This window comes from Cibotium barometz, chromosome 66 (assembly GCF_041138505.1).
Source record: "Cibotium barometz isolate CiBa-2024 chromosome 66, ASM4113850v1, whole genome shotgun sequence".
Lineage (NCBI taxonomy): Eukaryota > Viridiplantae > Streptophyta > Polypodiopsida > Cyatheales > Cibotiaceae > Cibotium > Cibotium barometz.
The window spans coordinates 7,220,970-7,233,988 of record NC_141111.1 but is presented as its reverse complement, the minus strand read 5'-3'; the positions used below and the strand labels follow the sequence as shown (position 1 = coordinate 7,233,988).

At 43.7% G+C, this 13,019-nt stretch overlaps 1 protein-coding gene across 12 annotated transcripts in view; it reads right to left on the bottom strand.

The window, feature by feature from the left end:
- Positions 1 to 233: 233 nt before the first annotated feature.
- Positions 234 to 13,019, bottom strand: part of LOC147602709 (uncharacterized) — a 62,928-nt gene continuing 50,142 nt past the window's right edge. For 5 of the 12 annotated variants that reach the window (XM_086797630.1, XM_086797631.1, XM_086797628.1 and 2 more), the window contains 3 exons: positions 6,782 to 6,885; positions 2,664 to 2,831; positions 784 to 2,523 (listed from right to left, as the gene is read on the bottom strand). In XM_086797630.1, the coding sequence (XP_086653756.1) occupies positions 820 to 1,953 (1,134 nt within the window). In that variant the 5' untranslated portion in view covers positions 1,954 to 2,523; positions 2,664 to 2,831; positions 6,782 to 6,885 and the 3' untranslated portion in view covers positions 784 to 819. The other 7 variants (XM_086797639.1, XM_086797637.1, XM_086797634.1 and 4 more) reach the window with 5 other exon arrangements.

The window sequence follows — 13,019 nt, the reverse complement described above, 5'->3', positions numbered from 1 at the left end:
ACACCTCCTCTGTGGCTGTTTGCCGCTAATATTCTCCACCCACCCTGAGAGGCATTGTATTTTCATTGAGCGGGGTAGTACCCCACTTTTTCACACGACATTTGTCGTGTTTCTTGGATGTATTCTTCTTGTTTTCAAGTAATATAATCAGCCCTACCTTTTCTTGCAAAAAAAAAAAGTAAAAGGAAAGAGAGAGACAGAGAGAGACAGAGAGAGAGGACAAAACAAGGAAGTTTTTCCAATGCTTAACATTTTCATATTACAAGTCCATGTTTTCATACAAAACACACACATGCACGCATGCACAAATGCATGCATGTATGTATATATTTACATACATACATGCATATATGTGCACACATACCATACATACATACATACATGCATAAACATACATACATACATGTGTGCATGCATACATACATTTGTTTGTTTGTTTGTTTGTTTGTTTGTTTGTATGTATGTATGTATGTAGACCTAGATGGATCTAGGAACATGCCCAAAGTCATCACTTAAAAGAAAAACAAGACCTGCAGTGTATCATCTCATAGTCATCCACTAGATTGTAAGCCATCAACTGCATCATGCATAGCAGGGACTAGTTACCACGACACCCCACCAACACCATCTGCCTAGAAGTGGGTGTGGAACTTGTATCAACATATGCTCTCAAAAATACATATTCATGCGCATACATCATACAAATTTCTATCAACTTGAGTTTGTCACAACTTGGGAGCAGCAGCGGAGACTTAGCCAAACTAGACAGTCAAAGCCCTGCGCGCATTAACAAAGAGGAACATGCAAGAACCAGAAGGTTCAGGTAAGCACAGGAAAAAATATTTGCATTATAAAGTAGGCAGGGAATGTTAAGAGAGTACACTTATTGAGAAACAAACGAGAGTAGAACATAACCACACAGCCAACATAGCATCTACAACCTTCAAAATGATTATCAATACCTTCCAGCAATTTCCCATCCTGATCCGGCATCGTTACTTCGGTCCTGGTCTGCACTTTCCTTAAAGTATGTCCCGTGGTTCTGTCTCCAACAATACCATCCAGATGCTGCATTACCAACCGATGCAGTTCACGAAAGACCAGCTCCATCCTCTTGCAAAAACCACACCACGGGGCTGTAAAGTGCACAAGGACATCCTTCTTCCAAGCCAAACCCATCTCGTCCTTGCAGCTGTTCAAAGCCTCCTGTAAGTGTGAGTCCAAGTTCACCTGACAACCTAGCACCATTTTTGTGAAAGTATCAACAGTGACACGAGGCACACCATTGACTTCATGGAAGTCTCGATTTACAAATTGTGGCTGCAGCTGCTTTTTAGAAGCTTGTAATATAGACTCAGAATGGTAAGTCTGCTGAAGAGAATTGTTTGCAAACCTCTCTAGAAATTCTTTTAAGGAATACTGACTAATAGACTGGTTACTGGGGAATACAAATTGACCGCCTCGAAAAGGATCAAGGATGACAAGAGATGGATAGGAGAGACTATGTTCAATCATGTCTTTCAATCGGTCATCTCCATCTGCAAAAAAAAATGACAGAATCTGCTCTGGTTGTCCAGAATTAGGATTTAGTCTGTTATTTCCTGGGAGCAATCTCATTGCTGCAATATGCATATCATTTGTCAGTTTCACATTCTCTAGGGTTATTCTGGATTCTAACCCTGAGTGTCGAAACCCTTCCTCTGAGTCGACAGCCCGATTCTCCGCTATCAGCTTGCCATTCCTCCCAACTTTCCCATCTGTAGTAAGCATGTATATACCAATTGACCCTTGCAATCTATCAATACCATGGGAACTAAAATTAATCTCAGATGGTCTACCTTCTGTACTTTCCCCTGAAGAATCTTCATCCTCAGATTTCTTTGTGTCCTCAGACTCTGTATCGGCTTTTCCAAGGACATTTCCCTTGTCCTCCAGAGTAAGATCCTGACGCATTTCAATGACAGCATTATTTCAAGATATCATTTTCTTAGAAGCATCTGGAGCAAGCAGATTTCCAGATAGCAAGTCTGTTAGGCTGGATTTTATTTGCATATTTCCACCATCGCCTCCTAGCAAAATCTGCAAAATTATCTCAGTATCTTCTTTATTTGCTCCTGAAATTGAGATCTATTCCTTTCCAATGATCCTCTCACTTTCACTTGCCTTTGGATCTTTTGCTGAGCTTTTTACGTTGCTGAGATCTAGGTCGGAATTTGCAAGCCTCAATAAGTCCTTTAAATCAAACTGAGAATCCTGTGCTTGTGTCTGAAATTTAGCCTTGATCAAATCCATCCCATCCTCTATCAATGGTTTTTGCTTTTGATTTCTGTCACCACTTGCAACATGCTCTGCCTCCAAATTTTCAAGCCCAGCATATCCCATGGCTACCTTTTGCATCGCTCTTAGAGCAACCCAACTCTTTCTCTGCACCTCAAGTGATGGGGATGCCCTATCAATAAAAAGTACTACTGAAGGAGTGACATTTGAAAATGGAAAATGATAGTTCGGCAGCTCAGCATTCAGCTGTAGAAAGTGTGCAAATAGAAAACATCAGATTTCAGCCCAATATCAGAGCATTATCAACCAAGGCTTTTCAAAATAGTAATTCAGATTCAAGGGCTGGATGCTTAATGCAATTTGTTCAATACTAACGAATTTTGCACCTGGGAACGTACAGACAGGCAAATAGTATTGGGATGCTGATTGTTTAAGGATGATGCATAATAGATCCAACAAGTAAACGGGCTGTATAATCGATTTGCTATTTTAGAGAGCTCTGCTATCGACCTTTTAACTTCAATTAAGTGATCAGGCTTGCTTTTCCCAAGATACTGCAAGTAGTCAATGGAATGAAGGAAAATCAGTGACTCTTGTAGAATTTTAGATAGCCATGGGTAGCTTCAAAAACATTGGAGACATTTTTCACAAGAATTATATATATCTAGATGAATTCAATCCACCATATAAGATATTGCAGTTTATAACGTCATGATAGTCATCCACAAAACATTAAACTATCAACTCGATCATGCATAGTCGGACTGGCTACTATGACATCCTCACTAACATCATCAGCGCACGATAGTGGGTGTAGAACTTTGTACGCTCACAGTAATACATCCCACACACACACACACACACACAAGAGCATACATTCATACAAAGGTCTGCGTGCTAAGTCTTTGTCAAAGCTCCAGAGACGTAGGGAAATGTAAGCCATCAGACTACCACTTAGGGAGAAGGCTAATCAAACAATAGTCCGCAAACTCGTTATCCAAGCTGTTGGGGTAATATCGTAGCCAAGGGTGCGAGGGAACTAGGCCTAGAGAGTGGTTTGTGTGTCTCCCTAAAGCTGTGGTGTGAATGTCCCTAAGTTGGTAGGTGAGCCACTTGTGCTAGTTGAGTGTGTGTCATCACATGTGATGTCAGTGAGATTCTCTCACATGACATCACCTATGATGTGTGTGTGTTTGAGAAGGTAAGGCTACCTCAGCCTATAAAAATGAGGCCCCTTGTACTTTCCAATCACGTCAACCAAATCAGTGGATCACGTGTCTCTCTTTCCTTTGGTTCTAATATGGTATCAGAGCCGGAACTGGCACCCTCATCTGCTCTGTTCCCTTCAGCCAGAAACCCAAGGGCAATTCCAGATCTGGTGAAGTCATCTCCTGCTGTATATGGCGGCGCAAAAGTAGAGGCGGTTTCTTGATGCTACTGTTTTGTTGATCGCTTGATTATCTCAGACTGTGTCGCCACATTTGAGAAGGATCTGCCCACAATCAAAAGCTCAGAGTCGCCGCCAGATGCTGCTATTCCGCCTATATTCTGCGCTTCTCAAATGACACGGTTCTGACTTCTCTCTTTTTTTTAGCTACCGACTTGCCTATACGTCGAGCAAAAATCCCTTCCTTGCTTTGTCCTCTACACGCCTTGTTGATCGTCATCTTCTGCCTCTAAATCAGCATCAATTTGATTTGCTTCCCCCAAAATCAATGTGGAATTCCGAGCCCCATGCGCCTGGCGATGAATTCAAAGTTATCTTATGAACGGGTAGATGATGTGTGGGATTTTCATCCTTTGACTTTTCCTAAGTACGACGTGAGGCTGCCCGCCACCTGTTTTTCTTGACGAAACTTGCCCGCCATATTGTTGAAAGTCATCGCCATGGAAGTACCAAGGTCGAACGACGCTATTGCTATCATGCTTTCTGTTTAGACCAAATGCCCACCCTGTAATGATTTATTGGTAGAGGAGTTTCTGTACTAAACATGCGCCACATTGCAACAAGGAGAAACACTGCTGCTGAGACAATTTGTCCTAAAACTCCATTTGAAGGATAGCATCCTTCGTCAATTGGAGGAGAATCTCTATCTGCCGCCTATGGAGATCTTCTAGAATGACGACGCATCTGTTCAGAATCAGATTTGTGATTGATCTCCTTATCTTTCCGGAGAACTATAGCAACCTGTATCGCCACCTCCTCTTATCAGAATGCGTGGCTGCTCAAAACTAAATCAGTCAACATTCGAGTGATCCATGGCGGCTTCATCCTCGTCATCTCTCCCCTTGACCTCCTTCTCTCCGTTTATTCTCCCCACTTCCGAGAAGTTCTCAGGAACTAGTTTCCCGACATTGCAAACTAAAATACAACTCTTCTTGATGCGGGAAGGCCTATGGGAAATTGTCTCAGGAGATGATGAGGCACCAATTAACTTGCTGCATCTAAAGCTTGGAAGCAAAGAAATCAACGAGCTATCGCGATCATTGGTCTTTCTTTGGCTGATTTGCTTGTGCATAATATTGATTTCAAGTCAACAGCACATCAGATTTCGGAGAAATCTCGAAAGAATGTATTTTTGAAGCTCAGATTTTATGAATTAAAAATGTCTGCCACTGATGAGCTAAGTGACCATCTTGCCACTATGGACTCCATCATTAGTCAACTCACTAGCCTTAAAAGTGAGCCAGATGATGAGGACAAGATGGTTATTCTCATGAAGAGTATGAAAAACATATCACGCTCTAAGTCTTCTCTTGAAGTTCTTCAAGTTGCAACCACCACTTTTGAGGATATGGTTGCATTACTGTTGGAAAAGGATCGAAGGAATAAAGAAGAAAAATTCATTGATTCCACCGACACTGCCTTTGTATCCTCCTCCAAATGGAAAGCTGGAAAGCGGATCCAATGCCAATATTGCAAGAGATTTGAACATAAGGAAGCTCATTGCTTCAAAAAGAAAGACAAGGAACAAGAGGAGCACCATGCCAACTTGATTGAGGAACACGAACCAGCAACCGAAGAAGAATCTGAAGAGGTTCATGCTTGCACTATTCATCTTGAGGGTCTTGATCCCTATGATGAAGAGTGGGCCTTCTAGTCATCTTTGTGTCTATTGAGTCAATAGGGGTACTCTGCCCTTGGTAGTCCCCCAAAAAAAAAGATTGTATTTTTTCTTTGATTGTGTGTAAGCCTTAGTTCGAGGAGGTATCATGAGGCTAATTTTTCCCTTGTACCCAGTTGAGAGTAAGGGGGGTGACTGAGAGATGTTCTCAACCGTCGGTCGCGAGTTGACCGAGGGGAATATTATCACACGGGAGGTGTTGGATAGTGACTAAGAGATGTTCTCAACTGCCAGACGCGAGCTGACTGAGGGGAATACTATCACACAGGAGGTGTTGGATAGTAAGGCCTGCTCTTTGCAATATTGCAGTGGGGTGTGAGTTCGGTCTACTCTTTGCATGTTGGGTCTCACCACCTTTGCTCCGAAGGGGGGTTTGTTGGGGTAATATCGTAGCCAAGGTGCGAGGGAATTAGGCCTAGAGAGTGGTTTGTGTGTGTGTCCCTAAAGCTGTGGTGTGAATGTCCCTAAGTTGGTAGGTGAGCCACTTGTGCTAGTTGAGTGTGTCATCACATGTGATGTCAGTGAGATTCTCTCACATGACATCACCTATGATGTGTGTGTGTGTGTGAGAGTGAAGATAAGGCTACCTCAGCCTATAAAAACGAGGCCCCTTGTACTTGCTAGTCACGTCAATCAAATCAATGGATCTTGCCTCACACGTGTCTCTCTATCATGTAGTCTCCCTTTGGTTCTAATACAAGCTACAATGGCTTGTGATGAAAAAGTTAAATAGTCATTCCATTTTAGTCTCTCCCAAATAAAATTCATAAAAGATAGAAATAATTATTACAACAAATAGGGGAGCTGATAGGGCATACGCATTACTAAAGATAGAACGAATTGTCACAATATCAGCTGGCCACAACTTGGATAAATTTTACGAAGTAAAGTTTGTATATCCGCTAATACGGCCGAAAGATAAACCCAGATGAATCCAACAACATGCCCAAATTCACCATATAAGAAAGTGTAGTTTATGACTCATGGTAGTAATACACAAGACAATAAGCTATCAACTCCATCATGCATAGTACGGACTAGCTACTATGACATCCCCACTAACGTCATCAGCACCCAATAGTGGTGTAGAAATTTGTATCAATATATGCTCTCACACACACGTGCATAGAAGAGCATACACTCATACAAAGGTCTCGATATGGTCAAAGCTTCACTCATACAAAGGTCTCGATATGGTCAAAGCTCCAGAGAAGCAGGGAAAACTCAGCTATAATGAATCCTAGCACTTTGGGAATAGTCAGCTACAACAGCTTGTAAAGTTAAATAATCATTTCATTTTAGTCTCTCGCAAATGAAATTCATAACCAGATAGAAAGGACTATTTTTTTAAAAAAGGGTAGCTGATAGGGCATACGCACCACTAAAGAAAGAAAGGATTGTCACTATATCAGTTGGCCGCAACTTGGATGAAAATTTCACAAATTCAAATTTGCATGTCCACTAATAGGGTAGAAAGATACACCTACAAAGCAAAATCCAAAGCACAAAACCTTAGAAAGAGACTTTTACATCAACATAGGCAAAACGGAGACGCATTGTTCCACTAACTCTAAACAGGATTCAAAGGCCTCTCCATAGTCATCCACTCTTTTATACAATAAGCCATTTGGATCTCTGTTGTGTCGAAGGACCTTTCTTCCTGTGCCTTATTTTGCCCAGCATTCCTAATCAAAATTTGCCTTCTACCATTCATGAATAACAATGATGAGGCCCACTCATGGTATGAAAGGTTGAGCATGCAGGTCAATGTTTATGGGAGTGTTTCTACAGTAAAAAGTAATATATTCCCATTGAACCATACTTATACAAGAGGTGGGAGGGTGAGAACTCTATGTCTAGCCTCTACAATATGAACAAAAATACATGGGGGTGGTCTATAATGCCACATTATCCCAAGTGGAGTAACAGAAAAGAACAAGGAACAACCTCAAGTCCTCGTGAATGCTACTAATCTCTCACAAGCAACTGTAGATGCCCCTATACATCTCTCCCACTGACTCCAAATGGTAAAAATGAGATCAGCCCATATGGAAGCCAGTATATCAGCTGATGTGGATGCTTGTTCACAAAAGATGTGAGCACATCGTGAGCACCATATCCACCATAAAGTACTACTAGATACCACCTCCCAAGCCGAGCCCGCTTGTGAAGAGGGCAGTGGGCACTGAGCAGGAATAGGAAGCAAGAACAAGTCATGAGTCTCAATGGTGCTATGGTGTGTGGGGCCACATCTGTGACGTCGCTGCATAAAGAAGGCACAATCGCCTACCTCTACCTCATACAGCGCAAAGGTACGAGATACTCTGCCTCAAAGAGCTACTCCCAAAATCAAAGTAAAGGGCTCAGCGAAACTTGAAGCCCAAACCACCCTACGAATATGGAAACCACAAACGATGCTTGTAGGATTTCCTATACATTTAGTACACTTAGTACAGTTAAGTCATTTATTCGTTAGTTCAGTTAGGACACCTAGGACAACTACCTAGGGTTTTGTCATATTGATTGTGCTTTCATTTGTCACTACATTCTACTGCAATACACTTTCGTATCTTCAGCTATCCCAGCTCCCATCAGTGGTATCAGAGCCACTTACGGCCCCCAATCCCTTCCTCTTTGGCTGCCCCTTTCTCCCATCTAGTTGGCTGTCACCCTCTGCTGCAGAGATTGTTGCATTTAGCAAGTGGAGATTGTTGAAGTGCATGGTGAAAGGGGGATGGAGACAAGCACTCACATGATTGGGCACAAAGATGGAGGCAATGGACCGATGTGATAGATGGGTTAATCTTTGCCAAGTACATGGTCTCATTTATAGGCTGGGCTAGGCCTTATCTTCTCCCACACACCTCACCCATGATGTCACTAGGGTGATGTCACAGAATCATATCAAATCTAATCTATGACTAGGTCCACTAGACAAGTGGCCTAAGGACTTCTCCACACCCACACAACTCTAGCACACTCACACTAGGACTCTAATATCCAACAAACCCTCTAGGACACTCTAGCACACTCACACTAGGACTCTAATATCCAACAAACCCCCCTTCGGAGCTAAGGTGAGCGAGAATGACATCATCCAGATTGTGCATCCGATGCAATCTCAGAGGCTAAAGTCTGAGCATGATTCAGAAGTTGAACCAAGCACTCTCATGGCTTAGGTATCAACATGATCAAAGGATCATGTCTAAGCATGGATGCATGACCAGCTCATAGGTCTAGGGATTACACCAACATCTTGGAACTCGGCTACGCCTGATATAGGAAAGATAAACACCCCCATGTCTCCTAATTGGGTAGATGGATACAGTGGAGCCTTTTATGAAACAAGGCACACATAAAACACACTCAGATTATTACACCATTTTAGGGGGACTACCCAAGGCAGAGAACCTGACACACACATGACTCAGAAAGCCCAATCATCGTCTATCTCTTCAGCAAGAGATAAACCAAAAATTGCAGTAGAAAAGGCTTTGTCTTGGGGTGTTGTGGAAGGTCCTGCTTCATACAGTGATGCTCGCGTATGCATATGGTTCTTGAGCCTCGGCCTCCACATTGATCGACTACCTCCCTTCCAGTATAGCCTTGATGCCCCATCTACCCCTCTTACTAACCGTGAGACCAACCACGCTATACGAGAGGACCTACTACAGCTGCACACTTTCAGGACCTCGTTGGCACCACCCGAGGTTCCAGTGAAGCTCCGTATCTATCGGGATCACTGCCTCCAGATCTCAGTGGAGGGTTTCATCGTGCCACCAAGATATACGCAGATTTACTTACTCCACTCTCTACGGGTATCGTTGGGCCAGTTCCATGTATCATCACACCGACTCCGCATTGAGAGTGGGCAAGTAGAAGGCATTCCACGAGAAGGACGTATCTGTACCTTATGTGACCAGCACGAGGTCAAGTCGGAGGAGCACTTTGTTTTCAGATGCCCGATCTACTATGCTATCTGCGGCCGGTACCACTGCCTATTCAGAGATGGCTTTGGTCCTCTCTCGCGCCTCCTCGCATATCCCGACCAGAGGTGCCTTGCATCCTTTCTTTATGAGATGACTCGACATCACGACCACCTACTGAGGCTTCGACGACGAGACCAGGAGATACAACCGGACACTACCCAAAGCGTGCTCACCGATTTCTTCCAGGCCCAAGACATGGACCATCCGACCACAGGTAGACGTCAATGCCGTGGCATGGAGTGTGAGCCTCAACAGACTCATCAACTGACTGACTCACAGATCGAGATTCGAGACATTCCTTCCATACTCACCCATCCAGTGGCACACCGACAAAAGTTACAGTGACAGTGGCGCTTGTCCGGCGCGCAGAGCTACGACTAGGAGATCACAGCGGACTATTGACCATGGCCAGTCCTCCATCACAGGGTTTCTACTTCCTTGCACACCATTGGATCCCCCTCCATGATCTGCCACATTAGAGCATTCACGACTCTTGTATCAGTTCTTTACTTATTATTTCATCTCATGTATTTTGGGTATGATGATCAGAGACCACGCGCGTCCAGCTCATTGTACTTGGTTTTCTTCAGTCTCATAGACCTTTACGGTCTCCCAAAGACTTTAATAATCTCTCTTTTTTTTCGTGAAATGGTGTTTTATATTATATGTAAAAATGTACATCAGCCACATGGCTCACACAGAACCTATGGCCCCAAAAAACCCCCCACAAAAGATCCTCTAAAGGATCATGACCATGCAAACCTGTACACTAATAAGAAAGCCTCCTAGCCAAATAAGCATCCCAGATAAAAGCATCAAAGATGAGCCAGCCGAGCCGCCGTAGACCATAACGAAATAACATCTGCATCCAGTAGCTGAGCTGAGAGAAGAGAAGAAAACTGCCAAAGCGGCAAACCGCGGATACGTAGAATGTGCCCATGTATTCCAGACAAGGAATCAAAGATGAACCCATTCCGTGTAGTCCAAATATGCCAAAGTCCTGTCCATCTAAGGAAATGGAATATCACAAGGTGACTGTCCGAAGTAATGACTTGAGGACAAATCCCAAATATCCACTGATAAGCCGAAACAGTAGACACCTCTACTGCCTCCCAAACGCGAGAGACAAAAGACCAAATCTGACGGGCCACTGGACAACTCATGAACAAATGCATAACTGTTTCAGTGCATGTCGTGCAGAAGAAGCAAGAGGCCAATGTAATTTTATGACGGCTGAGCTGATCCCATGTAGGTAACCCTCCCACCAACATCCTCCAAATGAAAACCTTACCTTGGTAAGGGAGTTTAGACTGCCAACCACGCATAAGAGTTTTCTGCCACCATGATTTAGACTTGTGCAATCCCCACACCTTATTGGCCTTGGGTGAAACCCAATCTTTCTCTGATACGAGCTTATGATAGACCTGGTTAGCTGAAAGTGATATCAAGTCACCAGATTTACATAGTGCCCAATCAAGCCAAGGCTGATCTGCAGATGGCCGAGGCAATGGAGTAAAAGGCTCAACTGCATGCATGATGTCAACCCATAGTGGCTGAAATGTCCGAGGAACCCTAAACTGCTGCCGAATACGACGAAACGAATATGGCCTGTCACGACCAGGTATCACAGCATCTCGGATTCTAACCAAGCCTAACCTGACCATGCGGTTGAGTCGCATGCGTGAAGCATCTCTGTCTGGCCAATTAATGACACGCGACTCCACAAATGTTTCGAACTGCAAAGAGTTCAAAAGCAGTCTTTCATGACCAGGATCCCACCGAGCCAATAGTAGAACTTCATGCCAAGAAAGGAGAATATGCGATAAAATGTGAGATGAGCGAATACGGATAGGATGAGCCGCATTCACAATGTCCCACCATGAAGCCTGCACACGTGTCCGTCCATGTGACAATCCCTCCAACTCAATCAAGTCACGAGCCATGAATACACGAGGCTGCTCCTGCAAACACATATCCTGAAAAAGCGCCCACCTACGCGCCACCATATGCAAGCAGACATCCAGTAAAGCAGCCCCACCCATTCTTTTGGGTGTCGTAATGTGATTCCAAGCTATCCATGTTTGACCCATAATATTTCCTTGCCTCTTCCACAGCATAAACCGAATGGAAGCAACCAAACGACGAAGAGATTTGTGCGTCCAAGGTAGCAAAGGCAAAAAATAGGAAATCATGCTAAGCATAATAACCTGAGCTACCTTAACCCTCACGTGCATAGGCCACCCTTGAGCTTTCCAATACACAAATTTATCCGAGATCCGAGCAGAAATCCAAGCAAGAAGCGCTTGGGGATCCACATCCACACCCACCGGATATCCAAGATGACGAACAATGTCTCCTGTATGCACCACACGGCCTTGCCACCCTAATGCCTCAAGATCAAATTCTGTGCATACAATGAGGGCTGATTTTGTTGAATTTATTTTCAGCCTAGAAGCCAATGCAAAATTATTCCAAGCTTCCATTGCTCGATCTATATTGGCTTTTTCGGCCCTGAGAAACATAAAAGTGTCATCCGCAAGGGCTTGAGCAACCAATTGCTTGCCATGAGGGAGATGCAAACCAACCACTTCACCATGCGATGCCATAGCATCTAGGCGAGATAACATAGGATGAGTGGCAATGGCAAAGAAAAGAGGGCTAAGAGGATAGCCCTGCCGGAGAGAACGGGTGAGAGAAATACCATCCGAAAGTCCTCCATTGAGCATAATCCGCGTGATAGAGCCACAGCCAAGTAAATGCACCAAATTAGCCATTTTGGGACCAAAGCCCATGGCTATCATTAACTGAGAAAGGAAAGACCAACTGACATGATCAAAAGCTTTTTCAAGATCCAACTGCACCATCACAATCTCTTGCTTCTTTGCCTTGGCATAATCCACTCCAATTTGAACATTAAGAATATTATGCAAAATATTTCTGCCATGCACAAATCCATATTGATATGGATGAATAAGAGTACGAAGCACTTTCTGCAAGCGATTGGCAAAAATCTTTGTAAAGATTTTATACATAATACCCATAAGTGAGATTGGGCGCCATTGAGCCAAAGAAGTAGGCGAAGGGACTTTGGGCAACAAACGAAGTATGCCCAACTTCCAATCGGCAGGCATATATCCCTCATCCCAAACCCTTTGACAAATAAGCATCAAAGGCTCTGCAAGCTGATCAGCATATTTTCGAAAAAACTCATTTGTCAAACCATCCCATCCAGGGCTCTTTCCCATGGGAAGTTTGGAGAGAACAGCTTCCACTTCCCCTTGAGTAACAGAAGCATCAAGCTAAATCGCCACATCAGGGTCAACTTGATATCGTACTTCAGCAAACAATGACTCCCTTGCAGCCAGGACAGCCGGCGAGACATCCTCTCGAGGAGCAAGCAAATCTTCATAAAACCTGATGCAATGCTGAATAACCTCAGAAGGTTGAGTAACAAGGTTGCCTTGGACATCCATCAGCCTAACAATATTCTCACGCATATGTTTTTGATGCAACTTATCATAGAAGCGATAGTTAGCATCCCGCAAAGCATCAAGACGTGCAAGTAGTTTAAAGCGAACATATTGTGCTTCCTGCACCCTAGATAGCTCCTTTTTCAGCCATTCTATGG